A 16,076-nucleotide genomic window follows, 5' to 3' on the forward strand; every position below is an offset into this window, starting at 1 on the left:
TTAAAATTTCCATTGATTTGTGGACGTAGAAAAATAAAAGGACATGACAAATTTTACGGTAGAGGGTTGGAGGTTTTTTCCTGCAGTTTATCTGTGAATTTTTTTTACTCAGTTTCCATAGCTAGTTTCAATTCTGTGTTAGTTTGTCAGTGGTTCAGGATGGAACACAATTAGCCAGAAAACAAAACCAACCAACAAAACACACCAGAAATGAAAGCTTCACTGTATCTCCCTACCTACCTGCCTGGGGAAAAAAAATCCCACAGTAAATGCTGTAGTATTAGGGAAAGGTTTTTTGAAAAGACACCTGAAATAAGGATAGATTTGGAAGTACAGAGGGGAGAGATGGGAAATCATTTCCTCAGCTAGAGACTTTTTCCTTCATATTAATGTAAAGAGAGCTAAAACCCTCCTGTTAAGGAGATTGTAATTTTCATATTCTGCCAATCTGACAAAAACAAACCAACCAACCACAAAAAACCCTCCCAGAAAAACCCTATTATAAACGGTAGCAGATCATGCTACTTACTGAAAATATTGATACATAAAAAATTAAAAAGAAAATGTTATTGAGAAATCTCCTTTTAATCTTTCACCTCAAAATATCCCAATACTGCAATACATATTTATAGTTCAGTCATAGATCTTCATTTGCCAAATAAATAATGTGGTTCCTCTCTGGGCAAGGCTGCCAATATCCTAGAGGTGGCCACACCTGCCAGTGTAGGGAAGTGTGTCCTGTGCACATCACCATCACCACTATGTTTTACTTGACTGGCAATACAAACAACACATGAAGTATCTAATAAATAAGCAAAACTTCTATTGATGCTAGCCTACTTTTGGTCAACTCACTGAAATGAAAAATACTAACTTTTTCAAAACCACACACAAAAGACTACTGCAGTCTCTAGTGATTTCCTAGAAAATTGTTGTTTGAATATGTGCAACTTTCTTTTAGTTGAAGTACAATAACTAAGAGAAAACTTTTGTCCAAAGGTTTAATCTGGTCTTTTATTGCCATTTGCCCATGCACAGTAGCTCAAGGGAAATAAATGCAACCAATTAAAAAGAAAAAGGATACGTGTAAGAGCAACTATAGTGACCCAGGCAATTTAAAACCAAGACTTAGAGCAAATGCTGTTAATAACTATTAAATTAGATATCCTTAATTTTGTTGCATTCTGTGTGGATACTAAAATATACTGATGCCAATATATACATAACTTTTCTAATAATAAAATGATTAGCAATGAAAGTTTTACATGCAGACATTGTTATTCAGTCTTCCACATCATCATTCTTTGAGCTTTTTCTGGTTTATTTTCTAGTTATAGACTTTAATTTATATTGCTGGAATTTAACATTTATTTCTCTCTTTTTCTCTAGAGCACACAAATTCTAAGAATTCATCTTGCTACTAACAGGTTTTCTTTTGCTTTTTTTTTTTTCAGACTTTTGCATTGTCTTTGTTTCCATATAATTTTGTTTCTTATTTTTTGCAATCTCATTAGCATTTTATTAAACCTCATTAAAATTTCCCCCCAAAATTGTATTGTAATATTTTAGCTGTCCATCCCATAATAATACTGAATTGAGATTTTTAAAGTATTTTCAAGTATTCTTCATTTTCTTTCCATAAGCTAAGTGGCTATTTTGTCTAATTTGTACACTAGGTGGTTGTAAATGCCCTTGTAGGAGCAATCCCATCTATCATGAATGTATTGCTGGTATGTCTTATATTCTGGCTAATCTTCAGCATCATGGGAGTAAATCTTTTTGCTGGAAAATTCTATCACTGTGTCAACACCACAACTGGTGAGATGTTTGATATCAGTGATGTGAACAATTATACTCAGTGTGTGGAACTCATAAAAAGCAATCAAAGTGCCCGATGGAAGAATGTGAAAGTAAACTTCGATAATGTAGGAGCTGGATATCTTGCTCTGCTTCAAGTAGTAAGTAAATGTATATATTTTCTTTTTGCTCTTTTTAAAGGTATCTAGGAAAAATGGGCAAGTTAGGACTGTTAAGTAGAGGAATAATTTCTTCATAGCAATAACGTACAGCTCATGCAACTCTATTACATTGTTTCTTGTAATTTTTTTTTAATTTTAGTAATTTTCCTTTCCAAGACTAGAGAATACAGTCTCACAATGATGATAATAACTATGTGAAAATAGTAAGTGTAGAAAATGAAATAATCTCTTTATTGGTGTACAGTATAGAACTAACATATTCCTTAATGCTTATTAAAGAGTCATTATAGTATACTAAATAAGTATTATGTTACTTATAAATTTAAATAAGTATTATCCTTGTGAAGTACTGGATATTATTGCATAGCATATTAATTCCATTATTTCCTATTACTTATAAAAAATCTGTAAATTGCATTTCTCCTTCAATTGCTTATCTTATGCACTGTGTTCTGAACTGCCTTTATTCTAAGGACTGAGCATATTTTATTTGTGTCAAAGAAATAAAGACCTTAGCTCTTTACAGGTTTCTTGCTTAGAATGGAGCTTCTAAAGCTAGGATCTGATTCAAAACACAAGCAAGAAAGCATGTAATTGCATTTAGGTGATTGAACTCTGTAGAATCACTTGTCTATAACTCAACATACAGCTTCACTGAATGAAAAGATTTTTACAGCTCTGATATTCAAAGTTATCTAAGAATTATATGCTTGTCCCTTCTATCTCAGAGCAGGTCAGTATCTCTAGCTGACATTAATTCCAAAATTAACTACCTAATTAAAATGTTTTTCCTGTAAAGGCAATGTGACTCTTATGTGCTGAGTAGTAATACTGAATGATAACTGATTCTCTGGCTTCAGACCTCATTGCTACCATTGCCTCTGAAGATTATAAGGAAAACTGCTTCTCTTGAAGCTGTGTATAAATGTCATCTGTGTCACACATCCAGACAGTCTAAGTCTTCAATAACTACTTCACTACTGTGAACCTTTCATTCTTCTTCTCACTCTCTCTCTTTTTGTTTTTTTTTTTAAATTTTTTTTTCATTCTGATTTTTCATAATTTTCCTTTTCAAATATTCCTTCTGACCTTTATTTTCCCCACAGAGATTAAGGGATTTTTGAGCATGTTTTGTGTCACATCTTCATTTGATTGCCTCCATTAACATTTTCCCTTCACTCTTCTGTATTTATCGATCTTATCTAACTCTGAACCTTTCCAAATATTGCCATGCAAAGTGCTCCGAATGGCTGGCAATTGCCAACTGAGCAAGAAAGATGTGTGAAGCTTGGCTGGAAACACACCTTCTTAGTAACTGGTATTGCACTGCAAGATTCAGGAGGATACGAATGCTTCCAGAGTACAAGTTTTCTGCTGTGGAAACTGGCAGCTGTACCAAAGTACCAAAGCCACTTCTGGCAAGCACAGATGGAAATCAACTCCTTGGGATGGTTCCTATCCTGAACCTCCTTAGGAGGGATGCTCTTTGTTCATTTCACAGGCTTTTTTAGCTCTTTTTTCTTTATTATGTATAAGCTTGGAAACCCTGGCTAATGGTTGCACACTCACACTTTCAACTAGCATGTCACACCAACTTTGGTGTTCCTTAGAAAATGGACATCCTGCATCCATTAAAATAAACTTCTTAGAGTAATGATGGCAGATCTTTTTACTCTTTACTTGAAAAAAGTCCCTATAGGAGCTCAGCCAAATTTTTAAAGATGTCAATTACATCTCTTTCACAGTTCACTTTTTGGTCTTCTGTAAAACAAATCTCTCAGGAACCAACATATATTTTTACTTTGAACAGTCTATTCCTTTTAGCTATGTGGGATTAAAACATTTCTAAAAATATAAAGTCAGTTTAGACACAGGAAAAAAACCCATTCAGACACATGTTGATTTCTGTCCAGAAGTTATATTACTGATTCCATCAGTTCATGTTGTAAACTTAACAAAATGGCTGTGGCCATGAGTGATTCTAGTAGATTCTACCTACATATCTCCAGCATTAATGTCTGTCTAAATCTATCTTTCTTCATCTGGAAAGTAAACATCTGTAGCTCCAAACATACTGTCAACTTGTTGAAATCTTCAGAGATAGTTTTTAATATTATTTGAGTAACTAAAAAGAAAATTGTTAAAAAAACTAGTATTGCTACGAAAAATATTTATGATGCCTGTGTTGTCAAGTGTGGCTCAAAAATTTATAAGTGATTTTATTAAAAGTGGAGGTCCAGATAAATCACTAATCTAGTTATTGTATGTATTATGATATTTTTATGGAGAAGATAAACAACTTTGTTTTATTATTAGGCTACTTTCAAAGGATGGATGGATATTATGTATGCTGCTGTTGATTCACGAGACGTAAGTGTAAATCTTTCAAAGGTCACCTGTTGATTATTTTCTGATAAAGAGTATAAAATTTAAACAGCTACACACACAACAAAGAATTATAATCAGCATCAATACATATTTTTTTTTGAATCTCAGAATTTTTACTGGAAAGAATCCCACTTCCTGCTGTTTAACCAAAAAATCTAAATTAACTTAAGTGGACTTTTTTTTTTTTTGGAAGGATAAAGTTAATGTAATAGAACAAGAATATGTTTTTGACAAATTCTTTTGGTAATCATAAGTATGAATCAATTTAAGATTATATGATGCAGTTATTCAATATGGAATACATTAATTGGGTTTTATAATTTGCAACTGTGCATTTTGTTGTTTCCTTAGGTTGAGTACCTATGTTACCTAGATATTTTAGGGCAATTAGATTTTAAGGCTGAAGATCACCTGTTAAGCTTTTTGGGGATTAGAATTTTATTTTGGCTACAAAACTAATGCTCTGTTTAATTTACACAAATAGTCATGTTAATGATATTGTCTCCCAGAGTAAAATGTCCTGTTTCATTACCTTTAGCATATCTTTAGCATAGTATCTTTCTACACTCAAGATTGTTGTGCTGTAGAGGTGCAGATGCTGGGATGTGGCATCCAGAAAAATTGAGACAATAACAAAATCTTCCTTCAAAACTTCCTCAATTTAATGGATTTCACAAAGCATATATTCTCTAGATATTTATTGAAAGCATCTGTTCCTAGCTGGATGTAAGAACACTCATGCAGGACCAAAAGAGTTCCAGGGAGATTTAGGAAATAGTAAAATTTATTGATTCTGTTGCATGATAATATACTGAACACAATATAAAATATTTAGATTTCTGCTAATAAAATTTTAAGTATTAATGACTGCTCTGCATCCCATATTGCTTCTTTCTTCTATATGAGGAACTTTGTATATATATACATACACAAACATATCTGTGGGCACATTTACTTAAAAATTTCATATGAGCAACAATTCTGTCAGCTTCCAGTTCTCCAAATATTGATTGGAATGGACAAGTTGGATCTTTTTAATAAATTAGTGCTGTTCATAGCTTTTCTATCTGAGACGGCATATACTTAATTCTAAATTATACGTACTGTTTTTTACATATAGTATTCTCTTGGGTAATAATTTAATAATTTGTTTTATATTTTGTAGGTAAAAGATCAACCTAAGTATGAGGACAACTTGTATATGTATCTCTATTTTGTCATCTTTATCATATTTGGATCATTTTTTACCTTGAACCTTTTCATTGGTGTTATTATAGACAACTTCAACCAACAAAAAAAGAAGATAAGTATTTAAATTATTTCCATATTGGTATGAATTACTAGTTATAATGAATTAAAAAGTTATTTCTGTAAGGCTAATAAAAGTCAAAAGGTATTTCAAGATCTTAAATAAAGTGTCTTTTTTAATAATAATCTGTGCTAAAATCTGTGGATGTGGTTCTGAATTTTGCATTCTTTGCCTTTTGACAAGTAAAAAGTTGGTTCATAATAATTTGCAGATTGAGTAAACAGTTACAATGAAGACGTGAAAAGTCAACGTGAATTATTGGTTTGATTAGATGCAATATTATCTGGCATTAAATAATTTCTTTTTCAATTTACTATAAAGAATTAAGATAAATTAAGGTACATTCATTATAATTATTCTTACAAACTCTTGATGCTTAATGAAGACACAATATGGCATTGTGTTGATATAATGAATAACAGATCTGCAAACTGATTAAACAATAAGTCAAATAGACCTTGTATGAATAAGCTTGTAGATATAAGTAAAAATATGTACATAAGGGTTTTTTTCTTCTAACACTTCTATGAGAATGAGATTAATTCATTAGACACAAATACAATCTATAATTTCCTATCAGTACTAAAACAAAGATATACAGGGAATGGTGGTTTCTTTCTGTATAGTTTTAACATACAATTATGTTTAAAATAATTGAATTGATAGTGAATACAGTTCAGTTTTAAAGAACTTTAAAATATAAAAATACTAATAAGTACATTTAAAATATTTTGAAGCCTCACAGTTTTTAGTTTTCAAATGCCAGGGTCATTATAAATTTTTGTGTGCTGTGAAAAAGCGGTTTCATATTATTTATTTTTTTTTCAATCACCAGGTAAAAAACAGCAATACCAGACAGAATCTCTGGTAAAAAAAAACTGTGAACTACACAAATTATTCCTTGTGTAAATATTCTTTAGCTTCCTAAACATGTCTGGGGTTACTATCAATTTTGTGATGCTTCAGGCTGTGGTAGCCAATTTAGCAGATGGTGACATTGACATTGTGCTTCCATCTGACTCAGTGCAGATTCATCAATAAGCACAATTTACCTATACTGGAAGTCAGTCAGTCAGTTGCACATCTGACTGGCAGCATTTGCATCTGCAAACAAAGGCTGATTTGATTTTGTCAAGGTTGGTTCCTTCTAGTGGTGTTTTAATTTGCTGTGGCATGACATGAATTACTTTTCTTAATTTTACATCAAAGGTGGGGGGGTTGCTATTAAAACCCACGGATTAGATACTAATACACTCTCCTAACACTTCTGCCTCAAAGTTATGCCTCTTTTAGACCTGTCTAACTGTAATCCTAAAAATCTATACAGAAGATAGGCCATGTAAGGCACAAGTCACGCTCTATTCACTAAACATATCCTAATCAGCAAGTTATTGAACAGCAGCAGTGGGGCAAGAATTCTTTTAGCCATTTCAGCAAAAGCAAGCATGAAGACATTGGAAAAACTCAACTGCAAAGCTGACAAGGCATCAGTAATGGGTTCTTCCTGTGTGTTAGGAATGTATATGAGCATCCACCCTGTAAACACCTGAAAAAACCCTTCCTTTTTTATATCAATTAAATATAATTGTAATATTATATTACAGGGAGACATACTGTAGATAAATGTTTTATGTGTGGACATGATACTAATTAATTTTGATATTGTTTCTTTACTTTGGAGGTCAAGATATATTTATGACAGAAGAACAGAAGAAATATTATAATGCAATGAAAAAATTGGGATCCAAAAAGCCACAGAAACCTATACCGAGGCCAGTGGTACGAGTAATTTGAGTTTTACACCCTTAATATTAAATACTCATTTGGGAATATGGTCTAGTCCACAAGATAAGGTTATAGGTCTGGAAACATTTTTTCCATTTATTTTCTTGCAAAGGTAGAAATTGTCCCTTTTTGAATCCATCAGATTAGATAATTAATATTTTGTTTAAAAACATACACACTGAAGTATGGACAAAATTATTTAATAATGATAAATTTCAAAATTCGCTGCCTAAGTCCTGGAAAACCACAATTGTTTGGCTCATCTATTGGTTCTTTTTACCAGGGATAAACTTCATTTTCTGTTTTTTCTCCTGACAGAGAATATGTAGGAAATGGGGATGCACTGGCCCTTGCTGCTGAAGACAGAAAGGGGCACTGGTAACCTATTGGGAAGGACAGATGCAGAAAATCTTACAGAATAAAAGAATGTCCTAGGGAGTAAAGCATAGACTAGGATAAATTTGTCTCTAAGACACTACTCTTGTTATTTACTGAACTCCTACACTGTTTAAAAAAAATAAAATACTTGTTGCACCTTATGCACCAAGTGGTTAAAAAAAACTCTCTAAGGAGAGACATATGGCAAAAAACACTGAACTAAGTACTAAAGAAAAACTAGGATATAACAGTCTTGGTGTGTTTGAGACATGTGTCTTCAGCAGCCCAATGATCTCACCAAGCACAATTAGTTTAAGGAAGAAAGAGGGTTAGCATTCTAAAACCATCTGGGAATAAAGATAAGAAAATTAGCTTTTGTTTGGCTAGTACTCTTGCTAGCTTGTAGCAATTTACACCACCTATTTATCCCAATAATATTAACTATCATTGTTATTACTCTTATTATTGCAATGTTTCCCTTCTTGTCTCTTCAGCCAACAGTGGTGAACTTCTTGATTCACTCTAGCAAGATGCGATATAAACCAGTATGTGTTGGGCTTATTGCCTCTGTTGTGAATGAGTCTTGCTCTGCACTCCTAAATCTTGAAGGGAGTTGTTTTCTCAATTGACATTTTAAAAGAAAATTATTTCCACTGTATAAACTATATTCCATCTTTGTGTTTACAGAACAAATTCCAAGGCATGATCTTTGATTTTGTAACCAAACAAGTATTTGACATCAGCATCATGATACTCATCTGCCTTAACATGGTCACAATGATGGTAGAAACAGATGATCAGAGTAAAGAAATGGAAACAATTTTATCCCGGATTAACCTAGTGTTCATTGTCCTTTTCACTGGAGAATTTGTCCTGAAATTGATTTCACTTCGCCATTACTACTTCACTATAGGCTGGAATATTTTTGATTTTGTGGTTGTGATTCTCTCCATAGTAGGTAAGAACAGCTCCCTTTTAAGAAAGAACTAGTGGAAGAAATAGGAAACATTTGTTTCAAGTATGTTGATATTGATTGTAGAATTTCCTTTTTCCTATGACTTACATGTCGATTCAGATCTTCATATTATCTAGCATACAATATATGTAATGTTGCATATAAGATTTTTATCTCTCCCATTAGATCCACTGTCATTTTCCACATCAAAAGACATTATGGAACTGTTTGGCATATTAGGTTAATGTGTACAAATATAAAGAGGAATGTTTAGTGGTATATGCAAACTAATCACAGATTTACTTTCAGTACTAAATCTGAAAATTATGTGACATGGGTGAGATAATTTTACTTTTGCTAACTAAGATTTGTCAGTTAAAATCTAGTGACTGTCCAAGGTGCAAATGAGTGACACATCTGAGAAAGATTGTGCTGATAAAACGTAGATCTGCTAAAGAAATCTCTGACTTGCAGAAATTAAGCCAATATCATCCTTCATAAAGAAAGGGCTTAAAGGCTCAGCTTCAAGAATTAGCTGTATCTAAGACATAAACATCCCTTTCCCAACCATTTTAATAACTACTGAAAGCTTAGACAGGGACTACCTACTTGCTACAATCAGTCTTTATTTTACTTATTTACCTTCTCTAGGATAGCATTTCAACATAAGGAAAGATGCTTTCACCTTATTAACAGCTTTCAATAAAATGTAATAACTTGTATAATTTTTTGTGATAGCATAGATCACTACACTGATTATATTGGAGATAGCAAGAACTCAATAATTCTATAGGTAATTAATTAATTTAAAATTTTATTTTAATTATTCACTTCTTTTCCTAGGTATGTTTTTAGCTGAGATGATTGAGAAGTACTTTGTATCTCCCACACTATTCAGAGTCATCCGGCTTGCCAGAATCGGTCGAATCCTGCGCCTCATTAAAGGCGCTAAGGGAATCCGCACTCTGCTGTTTGCTTTGATGATGTCTCTTCCTGCTTTGTTCAACATTGGGCTGCTGCTCTTCCTGGTCATGTTCATCTATGCGATATTTGGCATGTCCAACTTTGCCTATGTCAAGAGGGAAGTTGGGATTGATGACATGTTCAACTTTGAAACGTTTGGCAACAGCATGATCTGCCTGTTTCAGATCACCACGTCCGCTGGCTGGGACGGTTTGCTCGCCCCAATTCTCAACAGTGGGGAGCCAGACTGTGACCCCCATAAAGATCATCCAGGGAGCTCTGTGAAAGGTGACTGTGGCAACCCTTCTGTTGGGATTTTCTTCTTTGTCAGCTACATTATCATATCCTTCCTGGTAGTGGTGAACATGTACATTGCTGTGATTTTGGAGAACTTCAGTGTTGCTACTGAAGAAAGTGCTGAACCCTTGAGCGAGGATGACTTTGAGATGTTTTATGAGGTCTGGGAGAAGTTTGATCCCGATGCAACACAATTCATAGAATATAGTAAACTATCAGATTTTGCAGCTTCATTAGATCCACCTCTTCTCATAGCAAAACCTAACAAAGTCCAGCTTATTGCAATGGATCTACCCATGGTGAGCGGTGACAGAATTCACTGCCTTGACATCTTGTTTGCTTTCACAAAGCGTGTTTTGGGGGAAAGTGGGGAGATGGACGCCCTCAGAATACAGATGGAAGATCGGTTTATGGCAGCCAATCCTTCCAAAGTCTCCTATGAACCAATTACAACCACACTGAAACGAAAGCAGGAAGAGGTGTCTGCTGTCATCATTCAGCGTGCTTACAGACGTCACCTCTTAAGGCTAAAAGTTAAACAGGTGTCTAGTATATATAACAGAAATAAAAACAAAGAAGGAGATGGACACATTATAAAAGAGATAATTATTGATAAACTTAAAGGAAACTCCACTCCAGAAAAAACGGATGAGAGTTCTTCTACAACTTCCCCACCCTCTTATGACAGTGTAACAAAGCCAGACAAAGAAAAATATGAAAAAGATAAAGCAGAAAAGAACTACAAAGGTAAAGACATCAGGGAAAATAAAAAATAATGATCTAAGAATTTTGTTAATGGGACAACTTGTTTACAGTCTTTAAGAATGAATCATCAACAGGACTCCTGCAGGAGATTTATGCCAAACTGACAGTTTTTACACATATATATGTGTGTGTGTGCGTGTGTGTGCGCGTGTGTGCTTATATATACATTATATATATACTTAAGGTCAGTGCCTATAACAAAACAGTGAACCTTTATCATCAGACTGTGACTCTGTTCATCAGGGTAAAAAACTTGACAAGGGGTTACTGTTTTCACTACAGCTGACACTGCTAAGAATAAGGGAAAAGGTGGCTCCATAGAGAAGATGGAGCATGAAATGGGTGCGAAAGGATACTTTATTTCCACAACATGTAGAATAGTAATTCTCTTCACTGTTTGTAATGCAACTGCCACATTTGTCATATTTTTACAAAAACTGTATTAGTGCATTTATCATTTTCTAATTCACAGGTTGTTTACTATTACATGTGACTATTTTTGTAATAGGTTTTATTTTAGGGAAAGAGGTATGAGGACCAGGAGTTCTACTCTCAGATTCTCTATAATGTACAGACAGGAGTGATTTGCATAGACATGCTGCACTTGTCAATAATGCATAAATAAAAATATGACATTGCACAAAGCCGAAGATTTTAAGAACTTCCATGTTTCAGGGTTGCTCTTAAATTTGAAGTATTTTAACTACTTGTATGGCTGCATCCAGATTATGTGCATCCAGATTAATGTGCCTGGAGAGTCTCCTCTAATTCACAGGATTCTGCAATGACTTATTTTTATGTGAATGACTAAACATTAATAAGTTCTTGTTTATGTTAAAATATTTACAGTTCAAAAAATATTGTGCAGTTTCTGAACTGGAAAAATAGCTTCACCAAAATGTATCTGGGAGTTCTTTTGTTTTGCTTTGGTTTTGACAGCTCTTTTTTTTTCCTGGGCTATTCTTTGGTTACTGTCTTCTCTCATTATCTCCAACATCCAGTGAATCCATAAAATACCCTTTTCCATGTAAATATTAACAGTATACTGTTGTGCATATTTGAGCATAGAATTAAATGGCTTTGCTGCATTGAATTGCATCAGATATGTACCACAGTATGGTTAATTTGCAAGACAACAGGACATGTATTCTGTGTTGTAGATAGGAGAGTATCACTGATGCATATCGATGATGTTGCTGCTGTACCTTGCTCCTTCACTGTCCACAGTCTCCACTATAGGAAGCCATGTGTCAGTGATGAAGTGAATCAAGTTGTCCAACCAGACCTCATTCTTTCAAATCATTAAGCAATAGTTTGCAGCTATTTATGAGCTTTTTTAGTTTTGCATTTTAAATTTGAAGTGGCTGCTATGTCGTGTAGAATCAGACTGTACAGGCCATATTGCAAACTGTTAAACCTGTTGACAATGTGGTTAGCATATATAAATAATGTAAAGAAATACCATTTGGCAACAGTTCTGTATGTAAGAAAAGTGTCTTCAAGTTTAGATCACTGTTTCTTATATTTCTTTCCTCATTCACTTGGCTTATTTTCTAACCACAGTAATTCCAAACTGGCATCATCACACTATGGGGGAAAAGTGTGTATTTGTAGACTATCTTGTTTTAATAATATATTTGCATATATTCCAATGTGAAGTAAATTGTGTAAATCTGGAACCCAGCTTGTTTCCAAATAGTTACAGGACATAGCAAGGAAAGCATTAGGGGAATGTGCGAATTTCTACACTATTTGCATCAGAAGTTCCAAGATAGTCTCATAGTTGATTAAATCCTTGCTATCTTGCAGTGTCTGTTTACATAGTCTACTCTTATTCTTTTTTTGAATCACAGTTCACTAGGCTTGTACAAATAAAATATTTCCCAAGAAAAAAATGGCACATTTGTATAATCGAGGACATGAGGACATTTTGTGTTTCATACACAAGCTAACATTAAATGTAGAATCTTTCTTTTACAAATGCTTTGGACTTGTAATGTGTTGGTGAAATGCATGCAAGAAATTGTTATTATCATAAACAACGCAAACAATATTACATATGAGCCAAAAAATAAAGATTTCTTTTTTTTAAATTATGTTTATTTTGCTATGTCTCTGACCTTCTGTTGGTTATAGCAAGATAAAAACTGACTTTGGTGTGAATAAGAATTGCTTTCTTTTTCCGTGTAGCTAAACACCTTATTCTTCACATTTTAACTTCTATGTAAAATAATTTTTAAAAAATCTGAGAACTTTGATCAAACTGAATTTATTTTTACTTCTTTGTTATCAGCATATTGTCTGGGAATAAAAAAGGACACAATTCTACCCCCAAAATGGCTATCAACCCTCAAAAGCCCTTCTCAGCCACAAAGGCACTGCTCACTACTGCTACCAAAGCTGCCCATGTTTTATGATCTTAAATATGCAAACAAACTTTCCAATGAAGTTTTTTTGTTTGGTTCCATTTAACACTTAGCCAATGGACTCATTGCAAACAGATAAAAGTTGGTTTTAGTTGTCTGGTGATTCTTTTTATTCCAGTAATTCTCAAAATTAATAAATACCATCTCATCTGATCTCACCAGCAAGGGATAACACTGACGCTGAGCTGTGACAAGTAGCGTTCATAACCAAAGTATCTGGATGTTAAACGATAACACAGTTTGACTTAATATGGATGTCATCAAGATGTTCAAGGGTAGAAAGATTTAGGACTTTGAAATACCACATTATCATATTAGCTAATTTAAAATTTATTATTATACTTCAAAATTAACAGTAAGTAGAATATTCCTGGAGTTTTCTCACTGGCATGTTTTCAGTGTTCCTGATATTACTGTGGATATTATGCCTTATCAACCATATTTTGGCTAAATATTGAATTTCTCATATAACCATGAAATAACTGATGGAACATTGTAACACTAAAGTCTATCAAAATCTCTAATACACTGAGTATCAGCAGTCGCTGCAGCTGTCTCTGAGTTGGACTAGCATGCAATAAGGAAGCCATACTTCTTCACTGGTTCATAGAAAATGCTAAGTTGAAAGGGACCCACAAGGATCATTGAGTCCAACTCCTGCCCAAGAGCACTGTCCAACTCTTCTTGAAATCTGTCAGACTTGGTGCTGTGACCACTTCCCTGGTGAACTATGCCAGTGCCCAACCACCCTCTAAGTGAAGAGCCTTTTTCTAATACCCAACCTAAACCTCCCCTGACACAACTTCAGGCCATTCCCTCAGGCCCTGTCAGTAGTCACCACAGAGAAGAGATCAGTGCTGCCCCTCCTCTTCCCCTCACAAGGAAGTTCTAACTGCAATGAGGTCTCTCCTCAGTCCCTTCCAGGCCTAACCAAGTGCCCTCAGCCACGCCTCATACGGCTTCTCCTCAAGGCTCTTCACCATCTTCATTGCCCTCCTTGGGACACTTCCCAGTAGCTTCAGATCTTGTATTGCAGTGACCAAAACTGCACATAATATTCAAGGTGAGGCTGCCCCAGTGTAGAGCAGAGCAGGACAATTCCTCCCTTGCACAGCTAGCAATGCTGTGCCTGATGCCCCCAGGACATGGGTGACCCTTCTGGCTACCAGGGCACTGACGACTCACCAGTGACCAGGATGCCCAGGTCCCTCTCTGTGGCACTGCTTTCCAGCGCCCCATTCCCCAGTCTGTTTGTACATCCAGGGTTGCCCAATCCCAGCTGCAGAATCCAGGTCTTTTGCTTGCTGGACTTTATATGGTTGGTGATTGTCCAGTCTTCTAATTTGTTGAGGTATCTCTGCAGGGTCTTCCTGCCTTCAAGGGAGTCAAGAGGTCCTCCCAGTTTTGTATCATCTGTGAACTTGCTTAATATCCCTTCCAGTCCTGCATCCAAGTCCTTCATGAAGATATTGAAGAGAACAGGTCCTAAGATGGAGCCCTGTGAAACCCCACTAGTGACAGATCACCAACCTTATGTCATCCCATTCATTACAATGCTTTGCACCCAATGTGTGAGCCGTGTGTGAGATTACACGGTGTGCTTCTCCAGCTGTGTGCTTATATGAATGGCTTTCCCTACACCAGAAAAATGCCTTACTAAGAACATGCAGAATTGTTAAGCCTGCTCATACCCTTAGACCCTGGAGATGACCTCTGGCCCTTTTAGAATACAGGGTTAAAGCTCAAGACATGGCCTTCCCTAGCTGTCTGGGCATACTTACAAGCACCTGGCCTGAAGGCCTAAATGAGAGAATCCTCTAACTTGTGTTGATGTCAATATGTACATCCTTGAAGTCAAAGTTATGTACATTATTTATTCCACTAGTCCTCTGACTAATTCATCTAACTTTATAAATTATTCAATTTACTTCTAGAGATTTTTGGAACGCTTCTTCTTCTGTGGTTCCTGACTTCAATCTAATAATTTCATTTTACTGTTATCTTTTCACATTAGCTGTTCAAACCAGCACCTAAAATCTGCAGAATTTTTGCTCTGTGAAAAGGATGACAAGTGTTCTGATGAGGAATGAAAGTTCATCATTCATTTTCAGGAACCTGGAGTCTCTTACAGTACTCTGTAAAAGTGAGGTTATTGCATCCATCTACTACCAAGCACTGTATGTGCAAAAACACTGACAATGCTTTTTGTGTGGACTAGCAGAAATGGCTGAGGGTCTTGGTTCAACCTGGTCTGTAAATAGGCTCACTTTGAGGGCACGTATGTCTTCCTAATTACCCTTTGCTGCTTCTGTGAACTTCTTCCCTCCTACCTATTCCTTATCACACAGAAATCAGTTGAATTTGTATAATTTAAACCTCACATTACTCCACTCCTGTGCTTCCAATGCATTTGAATGGAAATGACACTTGAAAGAACTCTCCACATGCAGGCAAGCCAGTAGTGATGGCTATTCCAGTCGAGCACAGTTTTATATTACTACCATATTGTGCTTGTAGTCCTTCCCTACTGTTAACCCTCCTTTGTTTCCAGCCAGCAAAGAAGGATTCCTTATTTTATTAGCTCCTAAAATCCTCACTGTATGACTATACTGATCCATGTCCAGGTGAATTTTCAACATGTACAACTACAGACAAAATGCCTTCCACTCTGTATTCAACTTCTTATCTGTCACATATTGCCAAAAAGAGAGCATTAGTAATACTGACAGTAGAGCTAAGTCACTTTCCTAGTATAAGTTCATTACTTGGTACTTTTCCTTAATGAGTTTTCAGATGAAAATTTTCCACATGAATGCCCAGAAAGGAGACAT

The 16,076-nt window shown here is 35.1% G+C and overlaps 1 protein-coding gene across 13 annotated transcripts in view; it reads left to right on the forward strand.

Moving 5' to 3' along the window:
• Window positions 1–12,915, forward strand: part of LOC128791069 (sodium channel protein type 2 subunit alpha-like) — a 54,872-nt gene extending 41,957 nt beyond the window's left edge. For all 13 annotated transcript variants that reach the window (XM_053948428.1, XM_053948419.1, XM_053948421.1 and 10 more), the window contains 6 exons: window positions 1,677–1,958; window positions 4,296–4,349; window positions 5,533–5,670; window positions 7,351–7,455; window positions 8,527–8,797; window positions 9,638–12,915. In XM_053948428.1, the coding sequence (XP_053804403.1) occupies window positions 1,677–1,958; window positions 4,296–4,349; window positions 5,533–5,670; window positions 7,351–7,455; window positions 8,527–8,797; window positions 9,638–10,830 (2,043 nt within the window). In that variant the 3' untranslated portion in view covers window positions 10,831–12,915. The remainder of the gene's footprint in view (window positions 1–1,676; window positions 1,959–4,295; window positions 4,350–5,532; window positions 5,671–7,350; window positions 7,456–8,526; window positions 8,798–9,637) is intronic.
• The last annotated feature ends 3,161 nt before the right edge of the window (window positions 12,916–16,076 follow it).

The sequence above is a fragment of the Vidua chalybeata genome, chromosome 7 (assembly GCF_026979565.1).
Source record: "Vidua chalybeata isolate OUT-0048 chromosome 7, bVidCha1 merged haplotype, whole genome shotgun sequence".
Classification (NCBI taxonomy): Eukaryota; Metazoa; Chordata; class Aves; order Passeriformes; family Viduidae; genus Vidua; species Vidua chalybeata.